At 38.9% G+C, this 23,009-nt stretch overlaps 1 protein-coding gene across 1 annotated transcript; it reads right to left on the reverse strand.

Annotated features, from left to right (window-relative positions):
• Nucleotides 1-4,548: 4,548 nt before the first annotated feature.
• Nucleotides 4,549-22,669, reverse strand: HADH (hydroxyacyl-CoA dehydrogenase). The gene is made up of 8 exons (XM_031066493.1): nt 22,613-22,669; nt 19,995-20,123; nt 18,539-18,696; nt 13,679-13,805; nt 12,347-12,436; nt 10,741-10,813; nt 7,520-7,636; nt 4,549-6,486 (listed from the first exon to the last, which is right to left on the reverse strand). Exons 1-8 carry the CDS (start codon nt 22,667-22,669, stop codon nt 6,368-6,370), a joined length of 870 nt encoding a protein of 289 aa, XP_030922353.1. The 3' UTR covers nt 4,549-6,367.
• Between the last annotated feature and the right edge of the window lie 340 nt (nt 22,670-23,009).

The following is a 23,009-nucleotide window of genomic DNA, read 5'->3' on the forward strand; positions in this document are numbered from 1 at the left end:
TCTGTCTCTTACTTTAAGCTATTTAAATGGCCATTCTCAATCTCACACATCACACATGCTGCCATGTTCCTAAAAGCACCCTGACTGGTTTGAGAATCCACAGCCTCATTCAAATCAGCTCCCTCTCAATAAACTACTTCCCTGCACTCTATTTCACCCATGCTCCTCCTCAAAGGACTCACAGATGTCTCTTAAAGCACTTAAAACATTACTGGCGTGTCCACTGCTCACTGCCTGACACTGATGTCACAGAAGCACTCAGAAATCCATCCATAAGCAGATGGGATAACCCTCTGACTCAAAAGGAAGTGAAAGGAGGGTGAAGAAATCAGGAGGCAGTACTTTTTTCCAGCCCTCAGAAGCATAGTTCTGATTGCTACTGTCTGAAGTTACTAATTAGCAAGAGCAGAATTTTGTTCCTGCAAGGAATTGTGTTCGAGAAAGTAGACAAAGAGGAAACAGAGGAAGAAAAGTATGAAAGTTGCTGTTTTCTTTCATATTGTCTCAAGAACTGAAAGGAGGTGGGAGAACTTGCCATCAAAGTCCATGCTAGCTCTTTTCTAATATTCCCCATTATTTTGGAAATTAGGTTCAAGATTTAAAAGTAAACTAGAGCCCCCAAAATCAGGCTCTTCAATAAATACTTTTTTAAAGTTCTGAGAGGGATTTCAGTGCTGAGAAGAAATCATAGGAAGCTAGATGCCTCATCTGTTTAGGCATTCTGGAAAACATCACTAGGCTTCCAACTGAAATAAAAGGCTTTTAGAAATTTCACCCTAAATTGCAATGAAAAAAGAATTGCAACATCAGCTGTAAGGAACCCATTAGCCCTCTTGACATATTCAGAGAAATAAAGCAGTTGTCAGAAACAGTTTACCTTTTACAACCCCTTTAGAGAAAACTAACAACTGAAGAGCCTGTGAAATACAGATGCAGTGTATCTTACACCTGCTTATGCTTGTGGCTGTGTAGGAGTCAAAGCAGCAGGTCTCAAACAAAGTTAATGTAAAGTAGGTGAAGATTCTGAGTTGAAGCAAGGGCTTTCTTCCAATGACTGCAGTGCTCCAATTCAAGTCAGGGCACCACTGCATGCCAAGGAGTCAGGGATCAGAGTGGTCCCTTCCTTGGATTATAAATTACTTACATAGGTCCTGCCACCAACAGAGCAGAGAAATGTCAGCCTGAGCCCAACCAAGATCCACTTACTGTAAATGTGTGGTTTTACCAATTCCTATTGCACAAATGTTTAATAGGTCCATTTGAGTATGCTAAGATAATTAAGGAAAAAAATTGGGGTTTTATTTGGTGCTAATTCACCACATGCAAATTCCAGCTGTTTACTGTAGACCTACCACCAAGCATACACTTCTTCCCACAGCTCATCAGAAAGCCTCTTGCTGGTGAAAGTGGTTAATCCACAACATTTTTGTTGCTGAAGCCAAGACTCCAAATGGGGGGTTTAAGTTACTAATGACAAAAAACTTGCATTCTTTAACTAGCGAATACTGTAAGGGTTTCTCCATTTACAGAAAACCACCCAGAAGTGGTTGCTGGCAGAAAGAAATGGACCAGAATAGAAGAAGCTGTTACCAGGCAGGACAGAGATGCACAAAGCAAAGCAGCAGCAAACAACAGGCTAGGAAAAAATCCTGTTATCTGGCAGCATGGGACAGCCAAAGTAAGCGACAAGTTCCTTAGTGCCCGCCAAGCAAAAGCCTTGTGCTAAAATATCCTCCTGTGCTGTGGCCAACTTGCAGCCTCTGACCCCAGGCTGGAAACAAAGCTTGGCCTCACGCCTCACTGTGATGCCTTGTGCCACCACATGACAAAAGAAATGGCTCTTTTAATAACTAGGTTTGATGTTTTGTATTATTCCTGCCCCAGAAGCAACCAGAACTTCCAGCCAGCATTAGAGCTTTATGGTGCTGGTTTCTCTGCAAAGAATGCATTGCCATGAGTTATTTTCAATTTATGGAAAACCAAATAGAAAGCCTCTAGGGGAATCAAAGAGAAGAGTGAATTAAACAAGTGCAAAGTTGCTCCATGGGCATACAAACCTAAATCTAATATATTATCAGTAACACCTGACATCATCACAGACTGTTCTGTGATCTCATACATTTAAATTAAGACTCTGCATAGCATTGCATTTATAAATGAACAAGCATTGCATAGTAAATGGTATATAAAGAGTAATTTCAGTTTTGATGTGAACTATTGAGAAGATCATAAAGCTCAAGGCAGATCATTCTACAAATCATCTTTACAGTTACCAGATTGTGGCTCTACTTAACCCTTCTCTAACAGAATTCAGTGGAAGCACATCCCTCTGGCAGTGAATAACAGAAAAAGCTACTGAAGAAACACGTAACATGAAAAGATATAGCTCTCAAAAGAATCACAGCATCTGCTGTTGTTACTGGTCTCAGCTCTTCCAAAAAGCACAAGGAAAAGGCATTATTCAGGTCAGTTTTATAATTGCTCACATGGTCACAAACTGTAGTGAATAAAAATACTGAGATGTGGATCACTGCTGTGGTACTAGTTAGAAAAGAACGTAGCACCACAGCTACAGGTGCCTCTCTCGAAAAAAATAGCTCCAAAACTGTCAGCAGTAAATTCTTAGGAAAAGCTGGTCTCTACAAACTACAGAAGCTGTGTGTAGTTTGCCCACATCTTTAAAGTCACTTGGTACTGTAAAGGGGCTTTCTCTAGATGCAATAACAAGCATGCAATGAACTACAGAGAATGTCTGCTACTACCTCCGACTTCCTAGCACCACATCTGGCTACAGGAATACACTGCATGGCATTAGCTTACACCTAACTCACTTACAGAATTTACTGACCAAAGCCTGGCACAAAGTCTGGAACACGCAAGACCTTTTCACATCAAAATCACCTTTTGGGCAGGCAAACAAAACAATTATTTTTCAGATGCCTTTCTCATTCTAGTAACAGATACAGATTTAACAAGACAATTGTATCTCACTACACTTCATTTTATACAGCAAATATCTTCTTTCTTGCTTCTTCACCCTGATAACATTCACTAATTTATAACTATAAGTGGGTCTCCAGAAGAGATTGGTTGATGAACCTCAAAAGTTTCACAGATACCTGGAGATGTGTAAGAGCCCCATCCACAGAACAAGCCACCAAATACGGCACTAAGAAAACAAACCCAAACCACAATGGAATCTCATTCAGAAGCCACTACCTTGCTTTTCAGAGACCTGATTCACTGCTGAAGTGCATGGCTGGTAGTACTGCATCTCATGACTCTGAAGAGCCCATGCTAGATGCTGGAGTTAACTTCTGTTAATTGGTTTTTGAAGGATATTTGCATTGTCACCTCAAAACCCTCGGGTCAGATGGCTTGGGTGACAAATACACTTCATCTATGAAAGAAAAAAGATACCTTTCCAAGTTATTTTATGCAGTTGCTGAGTCAATAAATTCTACACACTTAATTCCTTTCCAGATCAAACTTTACTGCCACCTCTTGCACTTTATTCTCCATAAGCCACTCCTGCAGAGCACCCTCCTCTGCCCAATAAAGATTCTGCTTTCAAGTCCCTGTTTAAAATTTGCTGTGCTCCTGTTTTCTCCCCTGCCGTGTCAGCAGCTAGGTTGACCACAGATGGAGCACATTTGGCAGCTGAAATGACCCAGATGCTGAATCTGGAGCATCTTCCCAGCTGCAGCCACTGGGCTCACGTCCGACTCCTCAGCTGCTGGCTGTCAAGCTGCCCTCGAGCTGTGCCAAGCGTACATCCCAAAGCTTTGACCAAAGTGGGGCAAATGCTCTAAATCTGTGAGGCCTGCTGACAGAAAGGATAATAAAGACTAAAGGCTTTAAAAGTAGGCAGTGAGGGAAAGCAAATACCCTTCCCTCCTTTTTCTTCTATCTCTCATTTTTTTCCACAATCTCTTTTCCACTATTAATAAAAATTCAAGGAGAGCTGAATGGTGAGAGCAGGTCTAATGTAACACATGCTAGTCTGAGGTACTGACCAGCAGGAGATTCCCCTTCATCCACACTGTGTGCAGTGGAAGGTGGCTCAGGTACCTCTGCTTCAAGTCACAGCCACAGCAAGGGATGGGAAATAATCTTTACTGAGGAAAAGGTGACAACAGACAACTCCTTTATTTCATTACATATTCATTCTTTAAGCTCTCTAGAAATCTTTAAACTATCAAAGCTGTAGAAATTTTTGGAAAATTCAGGAATGACTAATTAATATCCTACTTCTGGCTAATTTCCCCATTTTCCCCTCTCAAAAGGACTTCTACATTCTCCATGCCTCCCCAGTGAGGAGCAAAAGAAAAGGCTTACCTTGTTCAAATGACTACAGTCATTCAATTATCATTCTGCATTCTGATCTACATTTAAGAGGGAGCATTTGAAGTTTTTTTTTACCTCATCTCTACTCATCCTGGCCCAGCACTTCACATGCTGATAAAATAAACTATCCCCACCCACCATTAAAGTACCTCCACAGGGCCTATTCTGCTACAGAAAAAAAGTCTCTTCTCAAATAGCAAGTCCAACTCAAAAATGCCTCTATTTATTACATATACACATACTGTACCTGTTAGAGCTCCTGAAAGGAAAACTGTTTTAGAGAAAGTTTATTTTTCCAAAATATCACATTTACTAGTGAAAAATATTTTGCACATTTAACATTAAATAACCTAGGTCTTGCCATTAACCTTCCCCTTTCCAAATTAAAGATCATCATCCAAGTAAAGGGACCAGTAGCAAATTACTTCTACCTAAATGTTTTTTGTAAAAAACAAATAGCATTTTTAAGACACAAGAATCATACATATTCCTATTTTTAATTACTACTGAAAACAGTAGTACTGAAGCTATCTTCACCCTGCAGTATTTAAAAGTCACTAAACTGAGCTACAAGCATTAAAAACCTTCAGTGAAACAGACTTCATATATAAGAAGTGGACTGGATTCCAGTAAAACCAAGTCAGTTTAACAACATACTAGTAAAGAAAAGAGACTGTTTATAGCACTATTTCTTTCCTTTAACCATTTTCTTTCAAGGCAAGTGGCTCAAAATTAGATGATATGTAATTAAGGACCAGGATCCAATAAACCAAGAATTTTAATATCTATTTAGAGATTTCTTATATGATCATGTCCAGGAAACTAACCTCTGTGAGCACTCAGTTTCTATATATGCAATCTGAATTAGATGATGGAGAAGAAAGGAAGAGGCAACTTGACATTAAATAATTATTCATAATTTCTGTAACTAAAAATATGTATATAAGCACTAAGTACAGAAAGTAAATGAACACTACTATTGAGTTGAACTGAAACACCAATCCTCATGCCCAAGTGCTCTGCAATACTTGGAGAAAAGACAGGATTTGATGCACTCCCACCATGGACAAATTCAGCTCTGCTAAGCCCCAAGGAAATGAAGTTGCAAAAGAGAAAGTGCCTCACACAGCCAGACACACTTATTTGTTTACATAGCACAAACTCCCAACTGCAATCCTGAAGGTACTCAACTGCAGTAGTAGTGTATGGTGTAAAAATGACACTTTAAATAGAGCCAATTTACAGGACTCTAGCAAACATTCAGAAGCTTTCACCAGCACCCTAGCTTATGCCCCTGAGACCAGAAATCCCCTAGAAATCTTCATTATGTTTCTACAGCATCTAGCAAAAGTAGGCCCTCAATCACTAATTGAAAATGACAGAAAATCCCAATGCAAATCATGACCTCTGCTTTTAAATGTTTTATTGGGAACTTTCTGTTTGGAGAGCAGCCTGCCTTTGTGGTGTTTTTTTATTTGTTTTCAAATATGTCCTTCAAAACATTATTGTTCAAGGCACTGTAATTTACATCTACAGATTAGCAGTGCACTTAAGAAAAATCCTAACAAAACAACCCACTGACTTTCCAGGCTGCATTTGTCAGTGTGGGAAGAGACTGCCACCCTGTGGGCTCCATTCAAGACACAACTGCAAGCCCTCACACCCAATACAAAATTGTTGAAAGTTTTATTTTTAAGAAAATGAGGTTATTTTTAGGATTTTCCCCATCAATATAATAAAGTTTCAAATACATAAATTCACTTGTCATTCTGTACTGCACCTGAGAAAAATCAACATTTCATGAAGGCACTGTACATTGAAAGATTTTTTGGAATTACAAGAAAAAAAACAATCTACCAAATCAAGCTTTGACCATAGTTAACTAGCGCAATCACTCAGTTCACAAGTGAGTTATGTTCTAAATGCAGCTTGTGCCACCCTTGGGAAGGTTTAAACATCTGTATTATGGCAATGCTGAATAGCATATACAGATAGCTTAACACCTCTTCAGGTCTGGAGTTCATTTGTATTTGTAAAATCCTTCTCCAGTCTTTTTACCCAGCTTCTTTTCTTCTACCAGTTTATTCAGGAGTGGGCTGGGTGCAAAAAGAGGATTGTTGGGCTCTAATGAATGCCACCCTGGAAAGGAAGGGAAGTGGATGAATTAGTAACAGTTCTGTTTATATGCAAAGATAACAGAGATCCTCATCTCCTTAGAAAAATATTTGAAGGTCAGAAAACTGAAGGAGGACTGGAACTTATTCTAGGCTCTCTGAGACCCTGCAGTACAGCTTCAGAAAGCCCAGATCAGTACTGATGATTATGCACTAATCTAAGAATTAGTCTTCCAGCTCTGTGTACTCTGAACACCTTATAATCTCCACAATTGAGGATTTTTTAAAACAATTAAGGAGAACTTTTGAAACATAGTTAAGTACAAGGAAATAAAATAAAGGCTCTGCTGAAAAGAAATTCAAGTGCAAAGAAATTCCAAGTTGAATTTCTACCTGTGAAACACATGGTGACTTAGAATAATAACACTACTCCACAGTACTGACTAAGAGCAAAAGAGGTTCCACTGAAAATGCCATCATCAAAATGACATTCTGCCTCAGAGAATGTTTAAGCTGCTCACTCAAAAGAACACAACAACCATCAACAAGCCATCACCAATTATGTATGGTTTTGTTACTGTATTGACATTCACCCACTTATTAACTGAGGTGACAGGGAGATGGTTCACTTACATTTTTTGAGATATTTGCTGGGTTTCCTATTAATTAAGAATGAAAATATGGCTGGTAGAAAAAGGATAGGAGTCTCAACATTTGTTGATTTTCACAGAATTCCTCACCTCCAGTACATGTCACCCTTCCCACTGATTCTTTTAAGTCATATAAAGCACCATTAATGTTAATATCATTACTATTTTCCAATAGACTTGATGAAGTCAGCAAAGCCACCACTGTTCTGTCCCCAAGTACAAAGGGTACAGGCACGCAGTACAAATGCTGTACTCACACAGCATTCTGAGCTGAATCCTAACTCCTTTCTCCTCAACAGTTCAAAGGCTATACCATAAACATTGTTTAAATAATTAAGAGTCACATTTGCATTAAAACATCTACAATTTAGCTAGAAAGTGGAAAAGCAAAAGAAAAGCATGCAGTACCATCTATAATGTATTTACTGGTATCCAACCCAACATAGTCCAGCAGTTCAAATGGACCCATGGGATAGCCAGCCCCAAGCTTCATAGCAACATCAATATCTTCCTTTGATGCATCTCCTAGAGAAAAGATTGACAGTTTGATGAACAGAGAAGATTCCACATCTCCTTGGCACCACTTATAAATAATTAACAGGGTGTTATTTCACCCTGGTGCAGCTCTTCACAGAAATCTCTGCATGTTTCACAGCCACAAAAACTGGAGTCAGCATACACATGCTGAAGCATAAAGCTGAACCTCTCACAAGGAAAAAAAAAAAAAAAAAACAAGCCCTGCAGGCCTGCTTTCTATTTTCCTGGTTTCCTCTTGCATTTCAATACAGAGCACTGCACTGCTGATGGAGCCACAGCTACCATGCCGACCCTATCAGAACGATTAAAGGAAGAACTGGGCACTATGAAGAAACAAGACCTTCTTTAGAGACAGCAGAACAGGGGAAGTAAGGAAATAACTCAATTTCAGCTTCACGAGATCAGCAGCATCTTTTGAACGAAGCACAAGACAGAGCTACCCTTACACTACAGCTGCCAGAACACAAGTGACATCCAGCTGATGGGTAAGGCCGGCATGGAGAGGGGGGCAGGAGCATCTGAGTAACATGCTTAGCTACAGCACCTATCACCAGAGGATATCTGTTGGAATCAGAGATGGCAGATAAGAGAGACCTGAAATGACTCCGCAGGTGCAGATGAATTAATAAATTCCAAAATTATTTAAAAAGAAATAATCAAAATTATCAGAAATTTGTTACTTCTACTTCATTTTGAGCTATAAAAATACAAATCCTGCACTGCCACATTGTCACAGTTAACTTCAACCTCATTCTTTAGCTAGGAATACATATTTTAGACTGTCATCAAAGCAGATGCACCTCTACTGCATACCTCTAACTCATATTTTGACAAAGGCAGTGCACTTTCTCTGCAGATGTTACAAAAAGGATGAAGTTATACAAACCCCAGAGGTCCTTGTTAAGTAACCTCCATGCTCAATGCGCTCAGGCATGCATGGTGTCCAGCAGCTTGGCAGACACAGCCTGTGCAATTTATAAGCCTAAGATCAGAGAACCCTAGAAATAAATTTACAAAATCTCTTGTAAAGGTAACAACTTCAGTGACAGTTCTGTATGAACTAATAATTTATATATACCTCCTTTTAGTCTTTAAAGCTGACAATGTTTTTTTTAAGCCACATTTTATTTCTGAGAAGCTGTGGAGAGTAGTCTTACCTAATTCTAGCATAATTTCAGTTCCCCAAATTCAAACACAGCTAAACTCACAGCTCATTTGCAGCTGATGCAGGTATACAGACTTGTTCTCTCAACAGATTTGTCCCACTTTGTCCAATTTGGGACTTGGCCACCTGACAATTTAATTACAGCACAATAAAAAGCAGTAAAAGGGCAAACAAGGGCTATATTCCTAGTTCATTCTAGTCTCTCCCAGTATAAAGTAGACTTCCATAGAAACTCAGCTGACTGCTTTTTAGTTTTTCCACTAAGGGCAGAGCAGTACAGACCCACTATACATTAATATTTACAATATGGCCCATTTAAGTCATTGTTAATATACTACATATATAATACAATAAAGATATATTGCTTATGCAAAAGTGCATATTTAACAGAATGAGATTTTGTACAAATAAAAACACAAGGACTAGCCCAATAAAATGACATTCCAGTGCTTGGGGTTACCAAGAAAGAGACACAATTTCATTTAATGTAGATGACAGTCGGGCTCAAGTGTCTATTCTGAGAATAAACACAAAGGATTTGATAGAAATTTAACTTGATTCACTCGAATATATGAATTAAAAGACAGTCATCAACCTGCCCAAGACATCAACTAGCTTTTTAAATCAATTTCATTAAAGTTAAAAAGTCACAAATGAACTTTAGAAATTTTGTAAATATCACACTGTGGGAGAAGATACAAAAAGAATAAAGATTAAATCGAAATATTGTTTTGCTTAGGCAAAAGCACTCAGTTTTAACATACAAACTCAGTAACTGTTTTCTTCTGCATTTAATTAAAAGTTCTGTTGTTTCCTGAAATATGCACAATGATACATGTCACTTAACAAAGGCACCTCTTTTAAACACACTGAATCACCCATACACTTTATTCAAAACCGTGACTTGTTCTAAAAGAATAATGCCCCCTCACATTCATGCCTTTGCCTTTCAAGTCACTAAATTTGCTCTTTTCTCCCTTTGAGATGTAATTAGGTACATCTGTTGATGGATAAACAAGTAGTGTTGTTTTATATTTTTTTTTAGAAATCAAACCATCCCTTCCATGTGCTTTAAGAGATTTTTAATATTTAAAGCATACTTGGTGGAATCCTGAAAATGGAGTGCTTTCATCTGTAAAAAGGCAGTGATTTCAAAAACAAAATGCTTCAAATGACATTCTTAGTCGCACAGAGCTATGAGCAAAGAACTTGAAATAAAAGCAATTATAGTCTGTAATTTCATCTTTATCCACTACATTCATTATTGGCTTCTTTTCAAAACAAGCTTCAATGCTTTGAAAAATTCAGTGGTTCTTTGGGGATTCATAATTATTTTCACCTACATATTAACATAAGAGAACAGCAGTGAGACAGGAGTTCCTGAAGAACGTATGTCTAAAAATCAACACAGAAGGGGAACAGAAAGTTTTATGTGGCAGTAGCTGAGCTGAAATCACTTCAGTGCCAGTACCACAATGTGACACTATTACACCACTTACCTCAAAACTGGTGGTTTATTTCACAAGCCCCATATGAGTGAACTCAGGAGAACTTTACTAATGGTCCCATTAAGGGACTTTCAATCACTTTTATCAATGTCTCCTGGGACAGAGAGAGGAAAGCTCCTGAATACGTGGCAGTGGATGTTTTTACAATGGTTCTACACTCCCCTTGTCACCTCCAAGCCAGAAACATTTTCCACCACCAGGAGTTTCACACACAAGTACCTTCCAACTCTGCATAAGCTGACATTTCAAAGTGAAGGCAAGGCCTTTCCAGCTACACATGCTGGCTTAAATTTAACATTCTCTATTCATTTCCAGCCTTTAATGTCTGAAAATTTTGAGGGAATCCCATGGCTTTCCTGAAGCAATGTAACATTTAGTTACATGTCAACATCCCTTGAAATGAATATCCCACCAAGTACCTCTCTCAAAAAGACGAACAGCTTCCATCATATACGGCACCAGGAGACGGTTTACAATAAACCCTGGAGTGTCCTATGAAAAATAAAAAAGAGATTCTAAGTAAACATTCTTTACCAGAACTACACTCAATGCTATGTGACAAATAAAACAAGTGGATGAAGACACTTATTGTATCATTACTTAAGATACTTTCTGATCTGTATTTTTCATCTCATTTTTTCTGCTCAGTATTATAGCATAAAGCATTGAGAAATTCAAACAAGGAATGGCATATAAACAGTCATCATGACTGAGAATAATAAGACTACTACAAGCCAAAGCAATCAATCTTAAAACAATTTAATACGGCTAGTCTTTTCTTTATCAAGAGTCTAATGATACAATTTTCTGAAGTTAGGAGAAAAGCTGTTCTTCCCTAGAAGGTTATTTTTGTGTGTGTCCACTACCAGAAGCACTCCTGACTAAATAGTCTGCTTCTCCCCCACTGCTCACTGGTGAGCCATACTTTTGAAAGTTAGGATAGCTTTGGCAGCAAACATCAACACTGACAATGAAAAGATAAGAGACATGCTGTCAGAAGGTAACAAATGAATACAAAACTTCTTTTGCACAAGCATCAATCAAAAGCACAATCAATCAATCAAACACAAGAGAAAGAGTTCTGCAAATATAATATTATTTTGTGTATTACTACTGTTTCAGATATTTATTATTCATTCCACTTTATCTCAGTATTTAATCCAGAGAATCCCAAGCAATATTTCTTCTATAAGCAAGAATTTAAAAAAAAAAAAGTTCAGGCATGAATTATTCTCTATCCAAGCTAATTTATAACAATTCTTTCTATATTCTGCACATTGCATGGTACTAAACTGTGACAGAAACAGGAGAAAAGAGAAAAGTCAACTAAGGCCACAGAACAATTTAGCCAGAATTTAGAGAACATAGCTAGAATTAGAGTCCAGCATCCAGCAGCTGAATTAATTAATCCAGTAACTACTGGACTGCAGGCCCTTCTTTTTATTATCAACTGTCTCCTGGGGGCTGTGAAACCCAAAGCAGTAGCTTGCATAAAGCTATCCAGACCACAGCTTAATGGATTCAGAAAAAGTGAGCTTCCAAAGTAGGGTGTTTCTCTAGAGAAAACAAACCAAAGCTAAGAAGAAATTAAGATTAACGTGTGCCTAGTTACTGCAGTCTTAAGAAAAACTTGCAGTGAGCACACACTGTGGAGGATTCAGCCAACTGCCTCACAGTACAAGAGGCAGCAGTTTTGTCTCTAACATGGCTAAAGATGAGCTCCTGCTTAAGCTCTCCAGTCTATACTTCTGCAGGACTTGAAAAAAAGATTCCATAATAGTAAGCTCTGATACCTGTTTGTTTCACTGCTCAAGACAAGATGTCTAGGGTCACTGGACTTTGAAGAACTTGTGGTAAATGTGGGTGTTTTCTTTGTCAAATTGTTTTTAATTATGAAGACAAACTGGACAAGAAGCAGTCTAGAAATTTTTGAAGTGCTCATACATCTACTAAAACCTACCACTTTAAAATTAACAGTCTACTAGGACAGACCCTCTGAACAGTATACTGTCAAAACGTACTCACCTTACAACTGACAGGACTCTTTCCTACTGCTTTACTGAAATCCACAAGTGATTCAAAAGTCTTTTGGCTGGTCATTGGAGTCTTGATGACCTGGGTACAGGGAAGGTAGAGAGGGCATAAGCATATTTATGAGCAGAATCTCTCCTATTTCCCCATTGCAGCAATGTAATCCAGAACACTCTTCCAGAAATTCACAATATGTTTTGCAGAAAACCAGCTTGAATGTATAAATATGTAACAGACACAGAACACTATTTTACACATAGACACAGCATTTTGCAATGTTGTGTTCCTTTAAGACATTTTCCCACTCAGCTGCTATGGAAGGAGGGTAAAAGGAACCATTCTTTGAAAGCACATCTAAGAGATTATAATGTATCAAAATAATTCTAAAAGCTACATAGTCTCTTGGCTTGGGAAACACAAAGACATCACCCTAGAGACCCATTTAAACAGCCATAGCTCCTGATAGAACAAGTTCTAGCAGCTACTCCACCTCTCTACAACCCTCTCTCAGGTAATTTTAGGGTGTGATAAGGTTTCTCCTCTTTTTCTCAAGCCCCTTTTTCACAAGCTAAACAACCCCAGCTCCCCTCATCAGCTCCTCATGTGAGTTACTCTCTGGACTCTTCACCAGCTCTGTTTCCTTTCTCTGGACACGCTCCAGCACTCCAATGTCTTTCTCGTAGTGAAAGGCCCAGAACTGGACACAGCATTCGAGGTGTGGCCTCACCAGTGCCAAGTACAGAGGGGCTGTCACTGCCCTGGTCTTGCTGGCCACACTATTTTTGACACAAGGCAGGATGGCATTGGCCGCCTTGGCACCCATTGGCTCATGTTCAGCAGCTATCAGGCAGCACTCCCAGATCCTTTTCCTCTGGTCAGATTTCCAGCCCCTCTTCCCCAGCCTGTAGCGCTGGAAATATTGAAATAAACATGACTGACTGTTTCAAAAGTGACAAAACAATAAGATTTCATCTCCTGACATTTTCTATTTATTTCTACACTGGTATCAGCAATTCTTATGAATAAGCCTCCCTGCTTGAAATGATGGCTATAAACAGCACCTCTGTTGGCAGTTCAGTGGAGAACTCAGGAGCCTTGAGACTGAACGAGTAACCTCTGTCTGTTAAACCTGCCCCTCAACAGAGAATGCAGGACCCTCTAATCATTAGAGGTAGCAAATTCCATACCAGAGCAGCTGCAAACTGAGATCTGCTCTGTCAATCTAACTGAAATCCCACTGCTGACAATTGCACTGCTGGGCTGCAGCTGTAGCTGATGGAACATGATGAGAGCAGCCTCTGCAAGGCATGCTTATAGGACACTCACCTCCACGAGCTTCATCATAGGCACAGGATTGAAGAAATGGAGACCACCAAATCTGTCCTGCCTGGTGGTTGCATTTGCCATCTTTGTGATTTGCAAGGATGAAGTGTTGCTGGCAAATATTGTATGCCTGGGAATAAGAAATATATAGATTGCATAAAGGACAGCAGGAGACTGAGGCACTAAACATAAATAGACATCCATTGGCTAACCATGCAAGAATTCTCAGAAATATCCCTGCAGTTTATCATGGTCCTTTTGCTGAGGTCTAAGCACAGCAATGATTAAATAACCACTACAAAGACTGTGCGACTTTCTGATTCCTGAGGAATTATATTGAATGCTTTTATTAGAGGCTAGAAAAAAGGACTGTGCAATTAAAATATTTTATTTCACTCCCCAGATCCATTCTAGGTAATTCCTTCAGCAATCCTGGAAACCTTAAGGGTATTTTTATTTGTTGTTAAAAACATTTACACATTTATTGAAACTCAATCATATGCCATGTCAAAAATGCACTTTGGAGTCTTACAGAAATTTTGCAGTCTACTTTGTTTTAAAATAATCAATGATAGACATGATGAGCAAACCTACCACCAGAGCAAAGATTTGATGGAGAAAAAAATAGAGAAAATTTAAGACCTGCCATGCATAGGACACTGCAAAGGATACACAAAATGCCAAGAATTTTAAGATCTATATGAAATCCTTTTCCAGACATAAACCAGATTTACTAACTGCAATTTATAATGGTTTGAGTTTTTTGCTTGTTTGGGTTTTTCTCCCCAGAAATATCTGAAAACCGCAACAGCCCTGCTATCACACCACAAAGATAGAGAAATTGCTTTTTCTTCAAATCAGAAAATCAGAAACTAAATTAGAGATTAAAACCTACCTTCATTTTGGGTTGCATCCTACTATCCCTTCAAAAAGTTATCCTACTGGACTCAGCAAATGTTTATCTATGTGGATATTTTGCTTACATTGTACTAAGATGTAACTAAGCTTTACAACACAGCTTTCAGAAAAATTAAGTCCAAGTCATGGTGACATTTTATAGTGACATTAAAGAAAACATTTCAAGACAAAAACACCCACTTTGTTTTCAATTTTTCATTATGTTTTCTTTTTTGTTAGTGAAGGAAGTAAAAAAGTAAAAGGAAGGAAGTGAAGGAAGTAAAAAATCCTGAAAATTCCTGCTTATTCTTCTTACAAATATTCTTTTATTACCTCTCCACCATAAAGTGGCCTTATACTGTTCTGAGGTGAGGTACTAAAAGGAGCATTCTGCATTTCATAGTTTTGACCTTGTAAGGTCAGTGCATACAAAAGTGTCACTTAGTCTCAATGAAAATCTGCCACTGTATGTAAAAACTAAAATACTCATATAAAAAAGAAGCACATTGATTTGTGAAATATAACTGCTAGGTTTATATCTGAGTTCACTTAAGAGATTTTACCTCAGTTCTTCTTCTGTAGCCTCACACAATAGAAAGCCTTGGAAAAAAAGAAAAGCATAGGATTTGCACTGTGAATAAGTGCATTTAGTTACACTTTCTTCTCTGACCAACCAATTGGTTTCATTGAGTTTAGAATAGAATTTTCATGCCTCTATGACTTAGAATGACACAATCCCCGATTCAGGTGACAGCAGTTGGGAGGCTTTGGGAAGACAGTACTAGTAAAGCCATAGAAATGGCTTTCCAGCAGCAGAGTGCTTTCTCTTGGTGCCATCTAGTGGCTCAGGAAAAGACATCAAAAGCAGAGCCCAACACAAGAGAAACGTTAATAAATATTTCCAATAAATCCGACTCTTACAGTCCAGCTGCTTTACACAGCAAACACTGAATAATACTTCTTTTTTTAATGGTTTTATAACACATTAATTCGAACACAGTGAACAGCTGAAAAACACTGGCCAGGTCCAAGCTGACTTTCCACATCTAAAGGCAAATACTAGACCAAGGAATATTGATGGGCATTTCCTACATTCCAGAAAAAAAAAAACAGAAATCAAATGCAGAAAAGTTCTTAAAGTGGATACGCAAAAGTTCTTTTGCCATATTTGTTATGACCCTGTTTGGAAAAGTGCTGCAGTGTCTACAAAAATCCTAGCCTGACCTTTTTCAAAATGGAAATGAAAGATTAACTCCATTCTAGAAAAGGAAAACAGAACTGAAGAATGGGTAGCAATGCTTTACTCTGCTCCAAAGATGATAACACAGTAATAAATACCAAATATGGTGAGTTTAATACTGAGAGGCATAGAATATACAATTCCGCCTTCCACGTTTTGCAAAGCTCCAAGAACATAAATTTTTGCTCTGAGAACATAAACCAGTATGTTCTCAGACTAATGGCACCCAAGAAACAGCACCATTTCACCTGGACAGTTACCCAGATGGGGAATACTCTGAGTTTCCAGGGCACTCTGGCATTGCCAAATGCTCCTGGCTTATTATATTTGATTTGAACAGTTACGAGAAATTTGCTCCCCACTCACAAATACAATTTCTCTCAATAAAAGAATAGCTTTCCCATCCTCTACATGTTTAGATCCACTTTCAGAGGAATTACAGTTACTTTATAAGAAAAGGAAAAGGAATTAAGTTAATTGTGCTATTGTAATACTTTAGTTTTTTGCAGTTCCCAGACTTATTTATTTTCCTCGAAGATGTCTCCAAAGTGCAAAAATGGGAGATGAACCAGTACATGTTGCAGCTGAGGAAATGCATGAGACATGAAATATATCACAAAAGAAGAAAAATGCAGGGTTTCACACCTTGTATTTCACAGGCAGAATCCATCATCTTGCCAGAACAACTGTAATACATAGTCCCTCACATTTCTACCTGCTATCATCCACCCCTGTGGGAAGTCCTGAGATTTGAAAGAAGCCAAGTTGTTCCTCCACAGCATCCTGGTCTTTCCTGGTCTCTCCCTGTAACCCACACTCCAGAGGGCCACCAATGCTCAGAGCCCCTCAGAAGCAAAGCTCCTCCTGAGACTCAAAGCTGTCTTTAAACAAATCCTGTCTTTGTTACCAATTAACCACAAGTCTACCACCCCTACTGAGCTGACACAACAGTTAGTCCATACAATAGGTTTATAAATTTTGAACTATTCAGTCTTAGAAAAGGCTGTAGAATGCTTGCACTGACAGGGAGAGCTTTCCATTCCAGCACAGTGCCATGTGGGATGAGTAAAGCCTACTGCTTCCTTCTAACATATGGAAAAACACTCACTACAGGTTTCTGTCTTTCCCCACACTAAGCACACCATCTGCAACTCTATACACTCTCACAGTTACAAATTACCTTTTGTATCCAAACCTAATATTTTAAACACTTGACTACTAAGTTTCACTATTTTACCAGTTGTTCATCTAGACTTTCTACACTGCAATCCATTTTTTTGCCATCCACTTAACCTTCCTTTATCTTACACATAAGGTATCTGTATGCTTATAATAGCTTCCAAATAGCCTCTTAAAAAGAAAGGCTTCTTGTCTTAGCCATTTTTCCCAACTCTGCAAAATCATCCCTTTCGCAATGGGCAGGAGCATATTTGAACAACCCCCAGTATGTTTTAACACTGTGATGTAAAATTCGATGTTTTACAGCAGCTATGCTGACAAACAGCTCAGTCTTACAAAAAACACCCTCAGGTGTTCCAAACATACATATTTTTAAGTGAGGCTCCAAGTGCCCATGCCCACATTTCCTTGCTGACTGGTTTTAGATAGCTTACCATTTAGTACACTCCAATTTGCTCCTTAATGCTCTGCCAACCAATGGTCTGTTTGCACAAAATAGGCACAAAACAACCATAACAAGGCACTCTCATAAACGTTGAAGGCATCTATTTACTTTTGTGTGTCAGGGTAATGGCAAGTTACCCTGTGCTCAGTACATGGCTGCTTGTGATCATTTACTGTTTTCAAAATTACCAGGTAATTTTAATTACTGACAGGAGGAGAAAGCCTGAAAATCTCCCCAGGCTGAAGTCAACTAATGATAAAATCTTTTTTCCCTTGATATGACACTCAAGGCACAGCTTGCCCAGTTGACAGATCAGACAGTCTAGGATACCTCTTAGCCAATACCCCCGAATTTACCTGTACTAGCTAAAATCTCAACAAGCAGTCAAGGTCTTGTGATCCTGACTCATCAATTACAAGGCTCAAATTTCTGAGACTGCATGCTCCCCTTAACAGCATTTTTGGCTTTGAATAATATTCAACAGTAGCTTCCAACAGTTATCAAATATAGTTCAAGGACATTTCCAGGGACTTCATGTAACTGAATGAGTACCTACTAAAATACTATTTACCCTTTTACATCACACCCAATAACCAGCAATGGCTGTTTCCTAACTCCTGTAATACAAAGTAAAGTTAGTTCACTTAAGACATTATTGAGCTGACTGAGACTTAAAACTTGTTTATGACAGGTGTGCTGGAAGCAAATACTTTATAATTCCAATTCCCAATTTAAGTATGGGAACACAACATTAATAGTAACTCATGTCCACTGGAACAAGTAAATTCTACTGTTCTGCATTTGTAGTTGGATTAAGATTTGAAATTGCCAAATAGATAGGCAATCCTAATGACTAAACACACCTGGAACAACAAATGAAGCAATGCAACAAGCAAATGAAGCAATGCAACACACCTGAGAATGTTTATAACATATGCACCTGGCACAACCACTATTCCACATCAACATAATAGTTTGGAGCTAGTCTAAGACAGCAAAATTCATTCTTCAATAAAGCAGCTAAGAAAACAGGGAACTAACTGTGAGTGGAAAAACAGAAAATAGTCTAAGTTTCAAAATGTAACAGGAAAAATATACATACTCTGGAGCAAACTTATCCAGCGTCTGGAAGAGTTTATTTTTAACTTCCAGGTTCTCCACAATGGCTTCTATCACCAAATCCGTGCTGTGGACCACTGATGCTGCATCTGTGCTTGTTGTGAGGTTTTTCAAGGTCTTCTTAATGAACTCAGCACCAGCCTGAAACATTTCCAAGCAGCTGTAATGTCTATTTACAGTGATTTACTTTTATATGAGAATCCCCTTCTGTTCTCTGGTGCTTTCGACCTCCCCAAAATGCAGGCAGTCTGCCACATTCCCAAATCAATGAGAAGATTCTAAGTGTGTAGAGGTACGATGCTTTCCAGTGACTAAGTTTTCCTAGCCAATCAAATCTGTTTTGAAGCAAATAGGAGACCTTTAAACTCATTCTTTCAGGAAGACCATTTGCTGTAGTCCAGCCTTCAGCACAAGAGTCTTGAGTGATCACCTGGTTGGTCAATCAGTGGCTAAAGTTTCAGTGAAAAAGTGGGGAAAAAGGTTTTCTCACTAGTAAATCTGTTGACGTAGTTTGTGAGGGCAGAAATCAAACAGAAATGCAAGACTTTTAGCAAAGGGTACATGGAGACACAGTAAAAATGAAAAAACCTCTATATGGTAGAATATAATGTCATACAAAAAGTGCAAGTATTATGTGGACAGTTTTCTTTTTGATTATGGCTCTCCATAATTATATATGTATGCTCTACTTATCCTGGCACTTTTGTACTCCTGCAAACAAGCCCTTTTTATTTCCTTCCTCTGCTGCATGATTTTCTGGCAATCATTAATACCAGTATACATTGTATATGTTAATATGTATCAAAAGAAGGAATGAATCTGCTGAGGAATTCGGAGAAGCAAGCATAGCAACAAGTAACCCTTAGGATACAAAGCTAGACTCATCAACTGCACCACAGTGGCTGGCTGTACACAAAACTTACTCAGCAATGCAAGTGCAAAGTTCTACATCTGACACGTGTCACTTGCACTCTCATTTCCTTTGCAGTAATCCTGTGCCCAAGTGTTAGGAGGAGAAAAAAAAATAAAAGACACCTTACACAGGTATTAAGACAATTTTGTTACTATTTGCTTTTGGACAAATTGGGTGCGTTCCCAGGTAAGCCCTCAAAGACTGCTTGCTTTTAAGTTACGATGAATAATTATATTCCATTTTACACTTAGCATCTGTTTTAAAAGATTGCTAAGTTGGTTTAAATCTTTAGCTTAAAGCTGAAATTTATTAAGGAAAGAAAATGAGGTAACACATCTTTCAACCTCCCTAAATTAAAAATAAAAAACAAACTGAAAGTCCAGGTTCTTGAGCACACTGGGAAAAAAGTTTCCTTTTTAAGCAAGTATAATAACATGCTCTATAATGCATAACTGCAATATCATAACTTCAATATGGCAGTTTTTATTCTTCCCAGTTTTCCTAGAGGAATAAAGAAGGTGTCAACCTCAGGCTTATCTGCAAACTTCTTCTTTATCACTCTCTTCAAACTCTCTTCAATTCCTTTTGTAGACTTTTTAAGGATTTCATCTGACTGGTCAACTAATACCACAGTGTGACCACTGGCTGCTGCAACCTGGAAGTTAAAAGAAAACAAAAATTCAACTCAATGTCACAAAATAATCAATCATATTGATTTGTGTTGACAGACAACATGCCAGGCATTTAGGCAAAAGAGAGCTAAAATACATTGAATTAAATACACTTGACTAGAAAAATCATAAAAGCCTGTATACAGCTGGGGTGATGCTGAAGGGATAAAGGTCTCAAACAATCTGAAGGAAAAGGAAAAAGAAATCTCTCCCTCACACTGCAGAATCTTGTGTCTGAAGGCATCTAAATTCGGTGGCCATGGTTACAGAATAAACAGCTGTCTTGAAAGGAACAAGTGTTTTAGCTGAGAGCCTTGGATCTTGTAAGGAAAAAGGGCTGTGGAGGCCAAAACTGGAACGCTGGCAGGGTGAGCAGGTGGCACAGAGGATGGCCAACCCTGTGTCCCCAGAACACAGCTCTGCTGTCAGGCCATGAGCATGTCCCTGCAAAAACAGGAAGGTGAAGCTGGGACAGAGAAGCTGGGAGCAGCAGTGGACATTTGCCACTCCAGGACTCCACACAGACAAGAATGGCTGCAAAGCTTCCTTACTCTGCACTTGGTGCAAACACTGGCTCAGCTACACACAGCACTACTGGATTGCCTTTTTGGTTGGTATTTAAACTAATTTCAAACAAGTAACATCACTGTCTCACACTGCATCAGCACATTAAAGATCAGCTGCTCATTATCTGTTACTTCACTTTTACTTTATTTATGTTCCTCTTGTTAGTTAGCAACAGCCTCTCTTCACTTCTAGAATCCTTGAACTAACAGAGCTGTGATTTAGCAACTGTGTAAACCAGATATTAAAACACAGTTCCACTGATGGTTTTAAAGTGACTCAACTTCAGAGCTTCCCTTCTGCAATCTTTTACCTTACATTTAACCTTATATGTGATGACTAAAGACTCATGCACCCACAAGACCTACTCCAACACAGCTAGCTGAAATGGAAAGTGCAGCTATCTCATGAAGAAAAGCATGGTGATATTCTTATCCAATTTGCCTCACTAACCCAGCAAATAAAGCAATGCCAGATTGTCTCTGGACAGCAGCAGTAGAGCTTTAACAAGGGGTCAGTCTGCAGACAGACAATTCTTTATCCAACTTGTTTTTTTATTTTCACTATGGCCACTTAAACCAAACTTGTACTTCTACTCCTAACACTTCATCTGCTGCTGATCATTTGTAAGTGATTTTTGATCATTACCAAACACATTTTTAAGAGCTGAGGGCACCATGCTGCCCTCAGCTTCACTGAGGAACCATTTATGACATCGTCACAGACCAGCTAGTGAAAAATCCTAGAAAAATTAACATCTCCCACTTCCCACCATATTTACATGGACAGAGAGGAAGTAAATGATTGCAATTCAATCACACACTTGCCTAAATTCTACTATCCAATGATCTTAAGAATGTGTTTGTAATAAGAAACACAAGTGCTGGGGAGTCAATTAATGCTTTTTTCAAGTGCTTTTCACAGGGCATAATCAAAAATTGTGGCTTTCAGCCATACCCTAGCAGAGGCTTGCTTCACCTGACCCAAGAGGAGATGCAATTTCTTTAGTGCTCAAAAAGGGATGAAAAGCAGCTTTATTAATAGGGTATAGGGAGACACCACTCACTGTTATAATGACCTCTGCTTTGAGATAAGTTTGGATTGATAAACTGGAGGCAGATGGACAGCAAAATAATCCTGGGTCCTTGACAGTGGTAGAGGCCTGCAACCCCTGTTACTGTCAAATACCAGACATGTTTCTCTTGATGAGCTGCTCTCTGAAAATATGCAGTCCAGCAGAACAAGATCAGCACAGTTACCTGGAAAATTATAAGCTTTGCATAGTCTGCATCTTCCTCAAACAAAAGAACAACTTTTTTCTAAGTTGTTCTTTGATGGCTCTCCAGTGGAAACCTCAAGCTCTAGTATCACGATACAGAGGAGTGTTTTTATCAGAAAAGTGAATAAACAACTATTTTCTTAGCCAAAAAAATTGCCTCTGTATTCCATCTGCTGGAGATTTGCCAGGAATGTAAGAAATCTTTAGTTCTGAGAAGCAAACCTATTAATTCATTGAAATGGAGAACTGCTATTCATGAGCTCCAGCTCCAGCCTTACTGTCAGTTTCCGCTCGGATGTTTGCCTGCCCCCCTTATTCTTTGTGAAGTTTGTGAACTACCCTGGTATCCTGGGCAACAGGTTCTTTCTCTGAATTAACTAAGTGCCGAAATTTTCAATCACTGAAAAGACTCTTCAATTTAATGTCCTAGAGCTATCAAACTAATGGTGAACTTAAAAGCCCAAGGCCTGAGATTAAACTCTGGGAAAATATGTCCTATTTAAATATTAACCACTTCATAATTCTGAAGATGAATGACAGTTAAATGCTCATTTTAGCTGCTGCATGTAAAATGTCTAAAAAAGAATCACTAGATCTGCTCCCTAGCCAAGTTAGAATAATCTTTCCAACCAACATTTTCCACGTATTTCCACAGACACACTGTCTGTTTACAATTAGGCCACGCATTATCTTAAGAACCACCTTAAGCAATTTAAGCCATCAGCCTGGGTTCTTCTCTCCAAGCCGTCTGACCTGAAGATGGGCGGATCAGCAGGAGAAGTGAGAGTTGAGCAAGCAGAGCGGAGCGAGCAGCAATGCTTCGCAGCCCGCCTCGGCAGCAGGGGAACCCAAACCCGCGGCACTCTGGCAAGGCAAGCGCAGGGGCGCGTCCCGCCCAGCCCGGCCGAGAGCCGGCGCAGCCACTGCTTCCCACACAAACACAGCTTGGGAAGGCAAGCGCGAAGGAGTTTGACCACGGATTGTAACACGTTCCGAGAAGCGCCAGGAGAGTTGTTACGTTTAGCTG

Source organism: Geospiza fortis, unplaced genomic scaffold, assembly GCF_000277835.1.
Source record: "Geospiza fortis unplaced genomic scaffold, GeoFor_1.0 scaffold11, whole genome shotgun sequence".
Classification (NCBI taxonomy): domain Eukaryota; kingdom Metazoa; phylum Chordata; class Aves; order Passeriformes; family Thraupidae; genus Geospiza; species Geospiza fortis.